We start from the raw sequence: 18826 nt of genomic DNA, 5'->3' as shown, positions 1-18826 counted from the left end.
TATAAATATAATCATTATGTTAGAGAATGTGCTCCACTGCCAGTCCAATATTGCCACTTACAGTACAGAATGCAATCTTAAAAGCAATCTTGGTTTTATTTTGACTGTTTTACTTTCAAAAACATATATCTGTGCTACAGATTACGTGAAAACGCAGACTTTTCTATCACATCATAATGTGAAATGCTATGAATTCATAAAATTTCAAATTTATATTTTCCTGCCGTCCGTGAACATTACTTGCATTTTGTGAGTTACCATGAACGCACCGTTACGGCTGCTGTGATTGGCTGTGAGCTGCGTAGCTCCTCCCTGCACAGCCCTCCTGTCCCGGAAGAGGGAAGCAGCTTCGCAGAGAGAGAGAGGGGAAATGTTTGTTGACAGCAGCAGAAATCTTCTGAATCAGACTGCTGGCAAGTTTTAGCCCACTTTCTGTCCCATTAAACCCATCCAGCATCGCTCTCTGGCATTCTGATCTCGCATGAACTCTCAAGGTAACTTTCCTGTTACAACTATGTCCGCAGAAGAAGACGCCCGGTGGCTGCTCTCCAGTTAACTTGTGCTTATGAACTGTTTCAGGTATGGAATATGGCAACGACTGAAACGCAGCTTATGTTAAGCGTGGGATTAATCGGTAAGTTTCGGTTAGGAAGTCGTTCTTTTGTCTTTTTTTTTAAGCGAAGTCGGCGTCTCAGATCCGCTGAACATGCAGGACAATCACATGATACTATTGTGATCCGAGAATGTCCCCTCACTGGTTTATTGCTCCTGCATGTTCAACCTGAATGGCTCTGGATGGGTTCCTGAGCGCCTCCAGTAACCTTGTTATTGGTAGTGATGCTCTTAGAAGACCCTGAAAGTCCAGTCTGAATGCATTTCTTTCTCCTGACATGCTAAATGTTGCTACATGTTGCTTTTATTTCCCCTCCTTCAGAGAAAGATGTGAATGGAGACACTTTGTGGGTGTGGTGCTATCCATCTGTGGGCGACGAACTAAGGGAAGTCCTGCTCAGCAAGTGCTGCCTGACACACGATGGCCGTGACTTTCACACTTTTGTGTTTGGTCAGTTCTCCCGTACCTGGTATTACATTACTACAATGGAAGTACAGGAGCCGACAGCACTAAACAAGGTAAGGTGTCTTTATCCAGGCATTAGCTTTATCCTTTTTGTCACATATAATATCTCCATCCCTCCATAGATGAGCATTTCTTTAATGTCTCTCTTTCTCTTCGTCAAGGTCACTCATTTTTCAGTAGTTGTTACAGCAAAAGACTTCAACCCTGAGAAATATGCTGCACTCAGTAGAATACTCTGCAGGTGACAGTCTTTATGAATACGAAGCATCACCTTATGTCTTTGTGCTTTGGGCTGAACTCACACAGTTACATTTATTTCTCAGGATGTATGTCAAACACGGAAGTCCGGTGAAAATGATGGAAGCCTACATCACCGTCCTCACCAAAGGAATCTGTCAGAGCGACGAAAACGGCTCGTTTCTCATTAAGGACTACGATGTTCGGAAAGCCTACTTGGCAGGTTCAGTCAAAGGTAGGACTTCACGTTTGTAAAGAGGAACACACATAAAAATACTGAACACCTTTCCCGGACTTTCCTGTGTACACAAATCTGCTATTTAAGATTTTTGTTATTTGTTTCATTTGTTTTGTTGTGGCCAAACACTATTTGAACTTTTTAAAAGCAAAGAATTCATGCTTTTTAGCTCTTATTAGAAACCCCCGCTGTTACTGGAGGTTTTTAGGAAGTAAAACATATCAGGGTCAGCTGATACTTCACATGAAAATGAAAGTTTTCTTACAACCTTATGCAGTCCTGAGAAAATCTAATAAACTTACCGCTTTAATAAGAGGGTACCCAGGTGCAGCTAATCAAATGTACTTGATTAACTTATCATTGTTAAGTGTGAGAACCTCTATAAAAGCAGAAGTTTTGTCAGTTTGCTGGTCTGGAGCATTGAGGCGTGTGTTAACACAATACCACAATCCTTCCAGAAGTGCACGTTACAGTCATTGAGTCGACCAGAATTCCCCTGTATACCAAAGAGGCCCATCTGTCTGATAGCTGAAGTTTTCCTTAAAAGAGCTGTGCATAAATGACTGACTGTAAAACGTCAATGAACTGAAGCTATGTTGTAAAGAAGACTGGGCCACAATGCCTCTAGTGTTGTTAGAGACTGATGAAATCAGAGAGAAAATTATGAGTTTATGTTATTGCTGTTTAAAGTGGTCGCACGAGCTACCGAATGATGAGGTGTACTTAATCACGTCTCCACACAGTCTCGTGAAAAAGTTTTTTTACACGGGCATAACAATAAATGAATAGCTGGGGACGGCAGGAAAACGTTATGCAAATGCAGTTTGGCATCTAAGTAATTATTATATCCATTTTTAGTTGATGTACAGCTTTTTTTAATTAATTCATTGAACATTTTAAAATGTTAGCTGTTAGTGGAAAAAGTCACAAGATCTCAAATCTTCGACCATGTTTTTGCTCTTGTCTCAGATGTGGTGTCTCAGTTCGGGATGGAGACCATCATCCTGTATACAGCCTTGATGCTGAAGAAGCGGATTGTTGTCCATCACCCTCGGATTGAGGCGTTGCTGGAGTTCACGAGGTGAATTTAAGACTTTCATAATCATATCATAGTGGACATAATTGTGTTGTGTGGGTAACTCTTTTCTCTGTTTGTCTCTCAGAGTTCTGCCGGCTCTCGTGTGGCACAGGAAAGACTGGTCCATCCTCCACCCGTACGTCCACCTGAGTGATGCTGAACTGGAGGATTTAAAGAAATGCCCCGGTGAGGCTGCCTACTGGTTTATCTGTGTAATTAACAGAAAACTCATCACGCAGCTTAGCAACTATCTGCACTGCCATGACTGGGGTGAATGGGTGAATTATTAATGCTCCAATATGTTTGCTTCCTCCACAGGATACATAGCAGGGTTTGTAAATCCGGAAGTGAGCAACAGAATGGATTTGTTTGATGTGTTTGTGAACCTCCCAGACAGCACCATCACAGTATCCCAGAGTGCTAAAGGTAGCATGTGTTCAAAGAGAGAGCAATATGTTGCTTTGATTCTCTCAGACTGATGCTGAGTCTCTCACAACAGAAGCCATGGCTATGGGGAAGTTGCACAAGGACATCGGCCAACTCATCGTGCAGTCTGCGGAGGACGCAGAGAAGTCAGACAGTCAGGTGATCAAGGTAAGAACGTAGTTAAAAACACCGGACAGGAAAGCGTCAGCTGCAAGAAACCTAGTCTTAAATCTAATGTGCCCTTCATCTGCAGGACATTTCTGTCAAGACTAAAGAGATCCTCGCTAACCTGGTTGCTCTTGCTGATGAGTGTGAAGACTCTAAAATCACACTGGAAGGTTTAAAGCAGCGTCATTTCCCTCCAGCGACGGAGAACTTCCTCTTTCATTTGGCAGCTGCAGAGCAGCTCTTGAGGATATAAAGCTGTTTTCAAACACTCTACTGCAGGTTACCATCCGCAGCATGGACTCACTGTTGGGATCATTAAGTTTTTTTTTTGTTTGTTTTTTTTAAATGGCACACTGTTAATACAAGGAAGAAAAGTGTCCCTAGCATCAGATTTTATGGTGCACTGCTTATCTAATACATCATGGGACTCACACACCAATAATGGGAGCAATGAAAGGATTAGTTTGGTGATAATTAATGTTTTTTAGCAGAAACTAAATTAATCTACAGCTCGAGTTATTAAAAATATCAACACACAATGTGAACAGACTGGCTGCTGCCTGAGGTGTAGACCTCAGTGCACAGCTGCTTGAGTTTTTGAGTAATCTGAAACGATGGTCTTTATGTGGGATTTGCTGAAAATGTAAAACAATGCAAGTTTTATCCCTTAACAGTAACAGGTATGAGGGGAAAAGCGCCGCAGCTGTTGACTTGGAGTTTGTAGAGCAGAAACAACGAGCAGTGATTTTCCATCAGAGCGTTTTCCCACACGTTGGCTTCCTGTTCACGGTGCAACGCAGCAACTCCAAACGTCACAAAGCTTGTTCATGGCTGGGTACTCACTTTGTACTGTCACATGTGTGTGCAGGTTTTGCAATTACCGATTTAGCTGATAGAAACTTTGCTGTGCGGGGAAATCAGATTACAAGTGTAGCAGACACTGCACAACTTGTAGATTCTTGTTTTTCTTTTAAAGGAATGTCACATTTTCTATTTTGCTAACAGCATTAGCGTCGCGCACAGCTGAAACAGAAGTAAACTGTTGTGCGGTGGGGAATTTTCAGAGTTGTACTAACAGCTTCCACTTCAGTCTTGAGCTGATTAAATAACGATTAATGCTTCCATTCCCACACTGACTCACTTGTATTTAATTACACGTCTTATTTTCCAAGCTGTTTTTTTCTCTCCACTCTTCTAAATCAGTGTCGTTAGCGCCATTGTTGTACGGTTGAATCCATTTTCCACCACATTGCAGTATTTCAGGTGACGGTAACACATAGGCTCGTGCAACTTTGAAAATATATTTTCATGAAAATGTGTAATATTTGCTATATCTATAAATCCAACTAATACTCAAAGTGAAATAAATTTCTATCAGAAAGTAAACTGTTGCTTTAAATAAACTCTTTATTTTGGGGTGTGTGTGTGATGTGGTGGTTGTTCCTGTCATGCTCTCTGCAGTTTGTGGAACATGTGTCAGTGGATTGTGTGTCTTCTATCTAAAGCTGCTTTTCAGAGTCCTCTGTGGTAGAATAAATGTCTCCCAATTGCTGCAGCCTGCAGCTCCTCCTCCAACTGCTCCCTCTTTATCTGCAAAACAAGGTCAGTGTCAGCTAAGTTCAAGAAAGCAAAACAAAACCTGAGAGCAGAGGAGGACCCCGACCCTTACCGTTCCCAGCTGTGGAAAGAGACTGAATGAAACGGGAATCATCAGGCCAAGGACGAGCGCGGTGCTTATGTGTCGGAGAGGAGCGACAAGCAGAGAGTTCCTCTGGAAGGGTCTCACCCTGTAAAGAAAAATCTATTCGGTCAAACCTGATTTTATTCGGAGGGTGTTAAAGACGGCTTTAACAAAAGGCTGACCTTTTCATGAGTAGCACCAGCAGATTAGGAACGGCGGCGGTCATACCGAACAGTGCCGCTCTTGACAAGGCAGTCTCCCACACAGCCTCACAAAAAAGGAAAGATCTTTACTACATCAAGATTTCACTGAAATTACTGATTTTTCTTTTTTTAATTTAAAAAATACCTTTTCTCCTGCTGCTTTGGACATGCCAACAGGATTTCCATTGTGATCAAACACTTGGATGCCAGTTTCTGACTCCTCACTTCTTACAGTTAACACATTGAAGAAAGCCAGAGTAGCTGAGGAGAGTAAAACAACATTGCAGAGCTGAAAGTATGCTAGTTTATTTGCTCTTTTAGGGTACCAATAGGCTCAGGCTTCATTTTTTTCCTATTATCCCCAATATGGTCTTCCCAGGCAAATATGTGAGCTCATACCACCTGCTAAACCTTCATTTGGCAAGAGGAAGCCAATCAGGATAAGAAGAAAGTTACTTTAAAAGCAGAGCAGCTTGTTTCAGACAGAGGGTCTGCAAAGCTAAGTGTAAAATACATAAGGATTATTCTGAACTGTAAATCATGCAAAGCTACTCTAATAGAAACCTAAAATGCAAACTTTAAATACAGTGTCTGCATTGGGATGATTTCTACTGTACGAGTCTCCACAATACTATTTATGCACTAAGCACAGCAGCTTGTATTCAGCACACAGAACTTACCCGAGAGAGGGATTGGTAATATTGACCTAAAGAAAGTCTGCACTGCTGAGCTTCTTAAACCTAGTCTGTTGATAAAAATCTGAGGGAGGGCCTGAAACAGAAGATACAAAGTAGCAATGACTGAAAAACCAAAAGTTTACTTGAGGCATTACGGTTACGATTTCCATAATCAAAATGCACACACCCCTGCACATGTTGTATAGGAGACTGTACCAGTGATCAACAGAAGCTGCTTCAGAGAAATGTTGTACCCCTGGTGCTGGGAGATAAGTGCAGAAACAGAGGGAGGGCTCGAGATTAGAGAAAAGACACTTTAAAAAAAAATGATTGAGCTATTTGATCACACAATCAGCTCATAAATGAAAATATAGGCCTGATCTAAACACTTTACCTGCTCTGATGAAGAATTTCTGTTTGCATAATTGAACCCAGCACTGTAACTCTGCAGCAGAAACTGAAAGAGTGCAGTGGAATATTTGCCATTAGTTACTTTGTTCATGTCTAATATATATATTTATCAATCTCATCAATCAATATGCTTTGTTACCTGCCAAAACAGAGCAGGTTTCACAGTGCTGTGTGGCAAAAGACTGGCAACAACCTGTGAAATTAAATAAATAAACTTCCTTTTGAAAAAAAAAGTTATATATCTCTATCTATCTATCTATAGATAAAGGAGAAGACACCTACCAAAGGTCCTGATATAGGAAGAAATGCTGAAAAGAAGCAGGTGGACATGAACTCATCAGAATCTCCTGTAAAACTCTTTCAGCGATATACAGCACTGTGCAAAATATATTTTTATTGTAAGGAGACAGTTTATTTTATTATTTAGAAGTGTTTTAAGTGCTTTTGAGGAATAGTTCTGCAGGCTTTCTAAACGTCTTTCAAAGTTTTTCTTTGGACATCAGCTGCTTTCACACTCATTTTCTGTTCTTTCGTTGTACCTGACCATTTTCAGAGGACTGTTCTGAATCATTCAAGCATAAAAGGACATTTAACTTAAGGGATGAACGATTGTTATGACCAGCTACAAAGCAGCTTCTTATGGTTTAAGGAAGACTGTGAAAGCGGCTAAGAGGCGCTATAAGGACAATGTGGAGTCGCATTTCCAACACGGTGACTCCCGACGTATATGGGACGGGCTACGAAAAATCACAGATTATAAACCCAGCACTGTGAGATGTATGAAACCAGAATTAGCTGACGACCTCAATGCCTTTTTTGCGCGTTTCGAGGTGCCTGCTGTGGCAGCAATTCAGAGCTCCGCACCTGCCCCCGCTGCTGAACCAGCACCATTGATACTCTCTGAGCATGATGTGAGGAGAGCTCTGAGGGCAACAAACTGCAGGAAGGCAGCGGGACCAGATAGCATACCGGGACGTGTGCTAAGAGTATGTGCAGATCAGCTGACCACAGTTTTCACTAGCATCTTCAATGCCTCTCTGGCTCAGCAGGTAGTCCCCACCTGCTTTAAAACATCAGTGATTGTTCCGATCCCGAAGAACACCCGCCCAGCCAGCCTAAATGATTATCGCCCAGTAGCCCTAACATCTGTAGTGATGAAGTGTTTTGAGAGGCTCATGAAACCCTTCATCAGTTCCCTCCTTCCTCCCGACTTCGACTCACTGCAGTTTGCATACCGGACAAACAGATCTACCGGAGATGCTGTAGCACAGGTCCTGCATACCACACTGAGCCATCTAGATGAGGGATGTGGGAACCATGTGAGAATGCTGTTTATAGATTACAGCTCAGCATTCAACACCATAGTGCCCCACACCCTCTCGGGTAAGCTCCAAGATCTGGGATTCAGTACATCTTTGTGCAGGTGGATTTATAGCTTCCTGACCACGAGACCACAGTCAGTGAGAATAGGGGATGTGTACTCCCATACACTCTCATTGAACATAGGGGCCCCCCAGGGATGTGTACTGAGCCCCCCTTCTCTACTCCCTCTACACCGCGGACTGCACGGCCAGACACCCCACTAATTCCATTGTGAAGTTTGCTGACGACACAGTGGTGGTGGGACTCATCTCTGGGAACGACGAGACGGCCTACCAGAGTGAGGTGGATGGACTAGCAAAGTGGTGTGAGGCAAATCACCTCTCCATGAACATCAGTAAAACAAAGGAGATGGTGATTGACTTCAGAAAACAGAGAGGTGAGAAAACTCACACCCCAATTCAGATCTATGGAACCCCTGTGGAGAGAGTCTCCAACTTCAAATACCTCGGTGTCCACATCAACGAGGACCTCACTTGGAGTACACACACGGACTTCCTCATCAGTAAAGGCAGACAGCGCCTCTATCACCTGAGGCGTCTAAAGAGGTTTAAGATCTCCAAGAATATACAGAGGAGATTCTACACTGGTGTCATTGAGAGCATCCTGTGCAACAACATCATGGTGTGGTACGGGAACTGCACAGTACAGCAACAGAAAGCCCTGCAGAGGGTTGTGCGCACAGCTGAACGCACTATGGGAACATCTCTACCAGCACTGCAGGACATCTATGCTGAAAGGTGCAGATCCAGGGCCATCAGGATCATTAGGGATTCTAGCCATCCCGCCCACAAACTGTTCAGGCCACTGAGGTCAGGGAAGCGCCTCTGTAGCCTGAAAACAAGAACAGAAAGGTTCAGGAGGAGTTTTTACCCACAAACTGTGAGACTCCTCAACCAAAACACAAACCGGACAACATGATGGACAATCTCACACACAGTACATAATTTGCACTTTACCTTTCTTCTCTGAACCTTATCCGTACCTTATTATATACATCTGTACTATGTAAATATGTATATTTTTATAGTTTTCTCATTCAAATCATTACAGTGCAATATCTTGCACGTCATGGATATATATTTATAAGCACAAACATATGGACTTTTACATTGTTTTTTTATATATTTTTTTACTTTTAACTTTTGTTTCTTTTCCTTTTTTTTCTTAGCTTATGTAAAATCCTTTTTAGCATGTTTGCACAGTCGGGGGGAGTACTTTTTTAGCCAGAAAAAACATTTCACTGTATGTTGTACCAGCTATAACTACATGTGACAAATAAATAAAGAATTGAATTGAATATGTGTAGACACAACAGACAGTCAAAAAAAAAAAAAACTACAGCAGACGAGGAGTACCTGAAAGGTGTGTGTGTGTGTGTGTGTGTGTGTGTGTGTGTGTGTGTGTGTGTGTGTGTGTGTGTGTGTGTGTGTGTGTGTGTGTGGACCCATCTACTGCTCACCAAAGCCTCATCAGAAATGGTCTCAATGGGAGGTGGCTGTCAGGAAGAAACATAGGGATAAGACTGGAGTTCATTTGAGTTCCACCTTGCAAACACACTGCTAGTGCAGTGCAGCATACTTGGATAGAAAAAAAACACACAGTGGAACGCTATCGGTCATGGATTGGCCTCCCCAGAGCCTGGACCTCAACATTATTGAAGCAGTGTGGGATCATCTTGACAGAGAACAGAAGAAAAGGCAGCCAACATCCAAAGAAGAGCTTTGAATGTCCTTCATGAAGCCTGGAGAACTATTCCTGAAGACTACTTAAAGAAATCACAAGAAAGCTGCATGTTTTGAAATATTGTTGCATTCATTATCCTTTTTCATTGCACAATATATAGATATGGACTGCTATTGTGCCCATTTACTTGGATTCTACTAGGGTAGCTTTCATTTAATTCACAGACATAATGGACCCTGGTGCAGCCCATCAATCTGACACAGGTTATTTTCATCCCATTCCCCCCCCCCCTTCTTAAGCTCCTTTTCTTCTACCTGATCACGCAGGTTACTTATATATATGTTATACATGTTAACCTTGTTATTTGAAACTTTATCTCATATAACACATGACCAAAGTTTTTCTTTGGAGATAAAATATGGAAAAGTCTAACAGGTCTATTTTAATGCTTCAGGAATACACATGGGAAAAAACACAGCTGATTGCTGTTTGAACTTACAGGTGTTTATCTGGAAAACCTGCAGCCTTTGTAGCATCTTTAACAACCGTTTAAATCTTTGTTATCACACATATGAACTGATCACACTGCAACTGTATGTATGGAAACTTGTAAACAACACTTGTAAAAGTATGTTACCTGGCGGCCGAAAAATTAGGGGAAGAGCAGCCCCAGAATCAGGGTGGACAGATGACTGTGGAGGCAAAGTGGTCATCCTCCTTTAAATCACATCTGCACAACATAGCTCCTTCCACTTAACAATACTTTAATAAGACTGATAGCGAGGAAATCTTAATTTAGGGTCACTTCTTGCAAGACTTACAAGTGAGATGGTCAGTGCAGCTTCATCCTAGTAGAGAAAATGAAAGAAAGAGAAATAAAACAACCTGCAGCAGGTTCACAGTGTTGTGTACGTGACCACTGTGCACTCAGATCCTTCAACATAATCTGACCTTTTCATTTAATTTTTCTCCGCTTCCAAGGAGAGAGTGAGCCTTTTGTATCTCAGGCTGCGGGGAGCAAAATCACAAGGTAAACATCAGGTATTTTCCACTCATCCCATAATATCGGATCACTGCAGTGGTTGCTACTCACGTCAGATGAGAGCAGGAGGGTTGGATTAAGGATATTAACCCAGATCTTGAGTCGACGGAGGAAAGACTGTAAAACAGGAAAAGTGTAGTCATGAAAAAGCACGAAAGAAACCAATTCCATGGTAACTGTGAGAGGTGATGCTATGCATGCTGTGCACCGTTACCTGTCCCTCTGCTTTCCAGTACAACAGGTTAGGATCCATTAGAACAACGAGTACATTCACGTTTCATAAATTAAATCACTCACAGTGACACTATTACAGTACATCGCCTACAAGCATGCATTTCTCATGCTTTTGAGGTCAACTTCTAATTAGACTCAACTTCCGCCACCAGTCACGTGTTCGCAAAGGTTTATGCTACATTCAGGGATGTGGGATATATCAGGCGTCGCGTTTTTTTTTCCTAGTGGCTTTCTGCTCAGCGTGTTCAACAGAGACCGCAACGACCAATTTAGCATTTTTACGGTCAAACAAACACAATTTAAATTAAAAAGAAAAAAAAATATCAGCTTCGTGTTTCGCTCACTTAAAATATTTTTGTCTAAATATTACGAGCTGTACCTGAAGGTAACGTGACTTTAGCATTTTCTTTATGCGCCATAATTTGTCACAAAATACGTTTTATGGTCGGCATATTCGATAAATTGAGCTGGCAAAATATTAATACAATTCATTTATTTTTATAGTTTTTCCTTCAAAGGAGAGGTTGGAATTGAGCACGTGTGTAATAACCTGCTCAACCGTGCCTCCAGTGACATAATCCAAAATGGCAGCCACCATCGGAAAACTGCTCAGGACCTCTGTAAGTGCAACTTTATATAACGTTACTTTGCATTTGTTATTCGCGCTGTTGCACATAAGTCATTAGTCAGTGTTGATAGCAGGTATTGATTAAAATAAATAAATAAATGAAAAATTGTCCTCCGCATTTATGTTTTGTGTGCTGCACATTTGAACCTGAGCACCAACTGACACTGGTGTCAACCCGCGGCAACTGCGCAAGCCTCGCTTCATAAGAAGAGCGATGAGTGGAGTTGTGGTTATACCTAAACAAAACCTTAAAAAATGACGTTCGTGTCTTATATAGAAACGTTAATTTCGCCATCTTGATGCATTGTGCTAGAATTTTCTATGGTAAGCAGGGTCAAAGTTATGAACTGAGTTGCCTTGTATTAAGATATAAAAAAAAGAAGCTCACTTGCAATTAATCCCATTAATTACACAAAGTCTTAAAGAAAGGAAGGCGGGAACACAGCAGAGGTTCAAATTTAGTATGATAATAATTACCACCTGTAGGCAACTGCTGTGTTCACTTTGTAGGCCATGACTAATATAGATTTATTATTATTATTTGTATGAATGGCAACAAAGCTGGGGCTGAATTGTGTTCAATATTAAGGCAGTTTGTTTTGCGTGATTGAGCTGTTGTTGAATTTTATTCTGCAGTCCACATGCTTCAAGAGCCCCAGTTTTTACTTTAAAGGTATGGTGTATAAAATCTCACCACTAGATGTCAGTAGATCCTGCTTTCCAACCCCTCCCAATATAAGTGCATAATCCTAGCTATGTTGGGCGCTGTAGGACAACCAAATCTGGCTGCTGTATATCTTAGTGACTGTTTACCTCAGTTGTGGTATATCTATGTCCATTTACTCTGGAGGAGGCTGTAAAACTTTGAAAGTAGTCTGAAGCAAGTCGATTAGTCAGTGAAGCTCACTTCTATTTGAAAGCAATACTGACGCGAGTTGTTGAGAATATCCTGAACCTTTATGTCAGCAAGCACCGATGATTTTGCTGCAGTTAGCCATCATTAGTGAAACTTTCTTTGGAGTGGATGTAACATTGTTGGACAGACATTTAGTGAATAAACTCCCATACAATGTGAGAATGTAATCAACATATTTATCAGATGGAACTCGAGCTGGCATAATGTTGGCTTATGACCAGCTGTTGTTGTTTTAGCCGGCTCATTATCAGCCGTTTGTTTGCATGTCTAACCTGCTACAGCTGGATGACAGTGTTCAGTGAGAGCATATTAGTGCAGTTTACCTTGTAGTGCAACGTTACGGTCCCCACCCTTTCCATCAGTCTACAGGTTTAACAACTCTTACAGCAGAAAACGTGCACAATCAGTAACATTTGGCACATGGCAGACATTAGCATTAACAACGATGATCCTCTATCTCGGTGGTGTAAATCTATTTTTGCTTTGTCCTTTTTGTTCTCCTTTTTTTTTTTTTTTTTCTTAAATATAGTTTATGCTGGTGGGGATGAGGGTCCCTTTCTGGAAGCCTCAGCCACTGTTTGCTGTCTGACTCATTAGAATAGCTTCCACATGTTGTACTTCTACACATAAACTGATTTATGTGGAGTCTTAAAAAAGGAAACCATACAGAAAAGTTTCAGACGCATCATAGTGGTTGATTCTTTGCAGGCTGTAAACCAGCGATGTCAAACTAATCTTACATCATGAGCCACATACAGTCCACTTTGATCTTACATGGGCCACATCAAAGAAATTCCTATTTTACAGTTTAACCTCCTAAGACCCAAACTCTTCCACGACATGAATTTTTAATTTCTCTTTGATATTTGGGCATATTGGGGCCTGACGAATGTAAAAACAAAGAATTACCAGATTTATTTATTTATTTATTTTTTTTACCTTATTTTTGTTTTTAAGAAAAATAAGAGCTACATATGAGGATATTCATTTTAAAATTTGATAGAACAGTAGCAGTATAATGTCCTCGTAAGTGGATATCAGGCCTATGTAGAGCAAAATTGAGTATTTTAGTTTAAATAACCCAAAATGTGATGTCCACATATGTGGACGCCAGGTCCTAGGAGCTTAAAGAAGTTTAACTACAAATTCAACGTGCAAATATATTTTCTCCACATTATAAAGCTTTTTTCTTTTTTTTTCTCTTTTTTGTAGTAAGTGAAACGAAATGAACGAAATCGGTCAGCACAACTTTTTAGGTTTAAATTGTAAAAAATACATGTTGAAAATCGCATTTAAAATTGTTGTAGATCATGGCCTAGACTGCCCTGTAATTATAATACAAAGTTTTTGTTAATTTATAGAAAATGTCTTTTTTGTTGTTTGTTTCTGTAAATAAAGACATTTATCTATAGGGCCATTTAATTTTTTATCCTTTACTCAAGTAACAGAGGTTAATTACGCAATGTCTGTTACTTAAGTTGTAGTGTAAAAATCCAAAATCCACATTTTCCAAAGGTGCCTAGCGACCAGATTGGAGTCTTTGCTGGGTGTTATTTAGAGGTGGGAATCACCATACAGCCCACAATACGATATTATCACAATACTTAACGCACAATACGATATTATTGCAATTTTTTTTAAAAATATTTTGCGATATTCAGATTCTGTACATAAAGGTAAACTTTATCAATATTCATTTTATCTAATAACAAAGTCTCACATTCAGTCTTTCTCTCATTTCAGTCAGTTTTATTGTTGACAAACTGAACGGTTTGTATTACAGTCTAGTCCAACTTAACTGAATGCAACCATCTGGTACAATTATAGCTATTCTGAACTATGCAATTTGTGAAACCTATGCAGCCCATTCAGCAACTGAAGAATTTGAAAGTAAATTAAAACAAAATATAATTTTACATTAAATAAAAAAGTTTTAAACTTAATTAAAATAAAACATGTCTTAAATTAAAATAAGTAATAAGTAAGTCATGTTTATTGCTGCCATAAAAAAAAAAGTTAAACACATTTGGACAGTGTCAGAATTCTTGCTCAGAAAAAGGAGCTGATCAACATGCTCTGAAGTCAGAGCATGTTCCAGTCCACAAAAACTTTTTTTGTAACAAAATATCGATTTCTGCTGTCCCTGTATCGATACATTATTAGCAAACAAAATATCACGATACTACACACCCCCAGTGTTATCTTTGACAGCCCTGCTGTAAACGGCTTTGTTCTGGTGCCTTTTTTAATAGGGATTTTTACAGTGATGTACAGTAAATGAGTCACTGCAGGGGAACTGCCTGCATAGTTCAGAGCGCTAATGTGGTTTTATTCTGAGCTGATGATAAAGTCAGTGAGGTCCAGTGATTGCTGTCTCTGACTTTGATGCATGGTCAGGTTAAATGTAACGTCAATAATGCCTAACAGGGATTTCAGTATTCGTAAAGATACAGACTTCTGCAGATGAGTGTCCTTCAGTATGAGCTTTGATATCAATTATATGAATGAGGAAATAAAAACTGAGTGTCAGACAGCTGCTCCAGCTGCAGCAGGAGGGGAGGAGTCAGAGAAACTTGGTGTGGAGGACAGGGCACTCGTTACTGTTACTGCAGAGCGCGAGGATAACATGGACTAAAAATTCTAACTTTAGAAAGCTTTGTGATTTATTTTTCCTTCTGTTAGTAACAGCACTTGCTGATATAAAATCCCTGCTGCGGTTTCACCGTTTGGGAGCCAAAGCAAGTGGATGACTTAGAAACTTACAGAGGCAGTGTAGCCTCAGTTTCCTCCTATTTTTGGAAATTCTCTTTGATATCCCAGCTAAGCAATTCGTTCAACAAGTTTTGAATAAAAAATAATTTCTTACCTAAAGGTGGTGCGTGTTGATAGACAGAATCTCCGCACACACACACACAGCGGGAATGTTTCCTCAAGCTACTCCAGAACACACTGTAGCCTACATATAACAGTACGGTGTCGCAAAAATAAATCCATTTAAATAATTCATAACCTATGTTGGAAGAAAAGTCACTTTAAAAAGTTAGAGTGGCACATGCGTTTTTGAAGTATTTATGGTGGCAGTGTATGTGCAGTAGGAACATTGAGATGTGCTGCTCACATAAAGTACTATCTGTATATAACATAGCAGTGGAATATCTCAGTGGGAGTATAGTAATTAAAGAATGAGCAGTACTCACAAAGACCTTGGTTTAGTTCAGTGTGGAGAAACTGTTGGGTTAGACCTTTAATTTTATCAACTCAAATTCATTAAATAACCTCATTTTAAAAGGTTTCTTAACAAGGCTTGTGTAATGCTGGAGGATCTTTCTTTCAGCACCACAATCACCTTTGCTCACTAGATTCTCAGGTGCTACCAATGAAGGTAAACCATGAAAAACACGATTAGAGGACATTTTCCTTTCACAGAGGACAAATTCTTTCACTCTTGAATGTATCTGCAAGCTTGAAAGCATTGATACCTTTTCATGTTCCAGTCGTCCTAAACCATTGTTGCAGTTAGTAAAATGGCAACTTGATAACTAAAAGAGCTAAATATCCTTCCAGATTATGGATTATTCATGTCATATTAATGTCTTTTTATTTATTTTTGAGGCGAGGGTTGCAGCAGGAGGGCTGAAAGTCGCAGCAGCTTGTCAGCATGGAGCCTGCGGGGCTGCAAGAGTCCTCACTGCTCCTGCACTCCAGAGATCCTGTTTCTCCACCAGTATGTACAGAACCAAAACACACAGCATGCAGTCAGAAATGAAACTGCCTGATTCAGCTCAGAATGATTTTTCTGTTTTCTACTTATATATAGCACACATCATGAGTTAGTCAACTGATCAAATAACTTACAGATGAAATGAAGTAAGTTATTTGCTTTCCAGGATAAGATGATAGCATTTTTCTCCCTATATTGTTTTTATCAATCTTATTCTGCAAAATAAAATATCGGGCAGTTTTACCAAACAGTTGGTTACAGCTGTACTCAAAAGGAAAAACTATAGTCATTATAATTAACTTTCCAGCAATATCAACAGTATCGTTATATTTCTGATCCTGGTTGGTTAAATTCTGCTCAAGTGTTCAGTGTTGTGGATATAAACTAAAAGCATTTGTTCAAATGTTAGCTTTGCTGTAATATCATGTTTGTTACAGCAGTTATGACAAAAAATACTCTTACTGTCATAAAATTGATGTGAGAGAATGATTCGACTTTTTATTTCTGATTTTTCTTGAACTCGTATGACGGCTGAATTTTTCAGAACTTTGCAACTCGGTTTTCTTTAGATAACATTAATGTTCTTGCTCTGTGTACTTAAAATACATTGCAGCAAACAAAGGGGAGATGTATCTATAAAACCAACTAAAGTCATGTTTGTGTGTTTCACTCTGCAAAAGCCTTGCTTTCCCACCCTCAACCCCACCCACCCATTGCCAGATAAACAGTGTAGATGTTTGTATGTCTGTGTCAAGCCAAACATTGACCAGATGACATTACAATAAATTACTGTTTTATCCAGCATGCATCTTATAGTCAGTTCTGTACAAAGGCAAATTGACAAAAAAAGAAGACTGTTGCATATCTTATATTGATAAATAAATGATAAATAAATAGAGTTTGACTTTGCTGTATCAGGCGCTTCCAGATGGGCCCCTGCTGTCACCCAGCCTGCGCCTGCTTTTAAAGGGACAGCTGTCCACAATGGGGAGTTCAAGGACATGAGCCTCGCTGATTTCAAGGGCAAATACCTGGTCCTTTTCTTCTACCCACTGGATTTGTGAGTATTTATAAGAATAATTTTCAGCATGAGATGAAGAAGTGAATAAAATGTTGGCATTAATGGCCTGAGATTTTCCAGTATTTCTGCAGATGTGCTATGATTTTTTAATAAGTGCTTTTTATTTTTTGTTACACCACAGCACATTTGTGTGTCCGACAGAAATCATCGCATTCAGCGACAAGGCCAACGAGTTCCACGATGTCAACTGCGAGGTGGTCGGAGTGTCTGTGGACTCTCACTTCACCCACCTGGCATGGATCAACACGCCACGAAAGGTACATTCAGTGTAATAGTTATTCAGTAAGCGGCACACGGTGCAAGGTTCAGATCACTGTGCGTTCTCTATTCAGTCTCTGAAGTAGAACTTCAAGGAGCCTTTAGTAAATGACTGACCTCAGTGTGTTGTGCTTGCAGCACTTTGCAGTACTGTGAAATAATCTCAAAAGCTGTTATTTCTCGAACACTACTAGAAGCACTATGCAGCGTTTGTGTTCATGTATCTTTTTATGTTTTGTCAGGCTGGAGGCTTGGGAAATATCCACATCCCTCTGCTCTCAGATCTCAACAAGCAGATCTCCAGAGACTATGGTGTGCTGCTGGACGGCCCAGGAATTGCTCTGAGGTGAGTTCATTATGTGCTGTGAAACCACAACTATCAGTCCACAACTGGCTCACAGTACTAAAATATAAGACCAAAGACATAAAACACAAACCAGTAAAAATGTGCACAGCTGTAATAGGAACCCTAACAGAATCTGATAACGTGCATCACGGGGATTACTTTTTATAGAGCGTATTAAACAGTTTTTCTTTGATTTTTGCCATCCAGGAATGTTTCTGCCAGACTGTTTGTTTTGTAAAGTTCTATCCTCACGTCTTTTATTAAATTTTATTTTACATGGTCAGTTTGTATAAAGGCTTTAAATGGTAAATGTCATACATTCACACCCACAGTTCCACAACTCCGTCATCTATACCCAAAAAAAACTTAGAAAAAGCTCTTTTTTTTTTTCTTTTTTTTTTAATGTCTGGAAAAGTGACTAATGTTGCTGCTACTGTTATCATTGTTGATTTAAATACCCAGTCCTCTGGGTATTTTTAATTTGAAGACAGGGAATATTATGCAACAGGCCTTAAAGTGTGTTTTCTCTCATTTGGTGGGTTTATCCAGATATATCACCAAGTGTTGCAATAGTGCCTGTAACTGGTCTTTTATGTAATTGCTCAATATTGAAGGGAGAACCTTCTAACACTGTTTATAAGCTTGGGGAAACCTGAAGTCACTTGGATGAGTGACGAAATGTTTCTTCCACTGAAAATGCTACGTCCAGATGAACAAAATCAACCTTTTGGGATTTCCTTACCTGGATGATTGAGCATGCATCGAGACCTAAACTTGTTTAGAAAGATGTCTGATGTTTTTGGTTTTTTTCCTTTAGGGGACTCTTCATCATTGATCCAAATGGCGTGGTGAAGCACATGAGTGTGAATGACTTGCCAGTGGGCCGCTGTGTTGAAGAGACTCTTCGTCTAGTGAAGGCCTTCCAGTTTGTGGAGACTCACGGGGAGGTGTGTCCGGCCAGCTGGACCCCTCACTCCCCAACAGTGAGTACACCTGGGCTCTGTGTTTCAGTCCATTCAAGGCTATAACAGCTAATGTGGATTTGATACCATACACTTTTTTTTTTTTTCCCTCCTTTCTCAGTTTTTGTAATGTTTGTTTTTCAGATCAAACCAACACCAGAAGGATCCAAGGAGTACTTTGAAAAAGTCAACTGAACACTTCACAGCAGATTGAAGGCTTAAACGTGGTACAAATCTAGAAATATACTGAGTTTACACTTTAGCATATGCATTTACTCATAACATCGGGATGCTCTAATAAACAAACGCTTTATAAACCACAGCTCTTTGTCTTGAATAATGCACCAGACCACAGAATAAAGTGGTCTTCATGTT

General features: G+C 40.1%; 3 protein-coding genes across 3 annotated transcripts; 2 read left to right on the top strand and 1 right to left on the bottom strand.

Annotated features, from left to right (window-relative positions):
* The first annotated feature begins 289 nt into the window (after positions 1-289).
* dennd10 (DENN domain containing 10) lies at positions 290-4611 on the top strand. The gene is made up of 10 exons (XM_082558172.1): positions 290-494; positions 580-634; positions 935-1131; positions 1240-1319; positions 1402-1550; positions 2523-2634; positions 2717-2817; positions 2950-3057; positions 3131-3225; positions 3311-4611. Exons 2-10 carry the CDS (start codon positions 589-591, stop codon positions 3476-3478), a joined length of 1056 nt encoding a protein of 351 aa, XP_082414298.1. The 5' UTR covers positions 290-494; positions 580-588; the 3' UTR covers positions 3479-4611.
* A 1-nt stretch (position 4612) lies between these two features.
* sfxn4 (sideroflexin 4) lies at positions 4613-10720 on the bottom strand. The gene is made up of 14 exons (XM_082558173.1): positions 10520-10720; positions 10357-10422; positions 10215-10271; positions 10085-10111; positions 9901-9955; positions 6480-6505; positions 6337-6390; positions 6181-6243; positions 5974-6048; positions 5790-5880; positions 5255-5370; positions 5089-5174; positions 4895-5012; positions 4613-4815 (listed from the first exon to the last, which is right to left on the bottom strand). The coding sequence occupies exons 1-14, from the start codon at positions 10556-10558 to the stop codon at positions 4738-4740; spliced, it is 951 nt and encodes a 316-aa protein (XP_082414299.1). The 5' UTR covers positions 10559-10720; the 3' UTR covers positions 4613-4737.
* A 236-nt stretch (positions 10721-10956) lies between these two features.
* On the top strand, positions 10957-18773 carry prdx3 (peroxiredoxin 3). Its single transcript, XM_082558174.1, has 7 exons — positions 10957-11159; positions 15696-15807; positions 16723-16864; positions 17007-17142; positions 17386-17489; positions 18307-18472; positions 18596-18773. The coding sequence occupies exons 1-7, from the start codon at positions 11124-11126 to the stop codon at positions 18644-18646; spliced, it is 747 nt and encodes a 248-aa protein (XP_082414300.1). The 5' UTR covers positions 10957-11123; the 3' UTR covers positions 18647-18773.
* Positions 18774-18826: the final 53 nt, after the last annotated feature.

Source organism: Aulonocara stuartgranti, assembly GCF_965226115.1.
Source record: "Aulonocara stuartgranti genome assembly, chromosome: 13".
Classification (NCBI taxonomy): Eukaryota; Metazoa; Chordata; class Actinopteri; order Cichliformes; family Cichlidae; genus Aulonocara; species Aulonocara stuartgranti.
The sequence above is the reverse complement of the archived record's forward strand: the minus strand, read 5'-3'. Positions and strand labels throughout refer to the sequence as shown.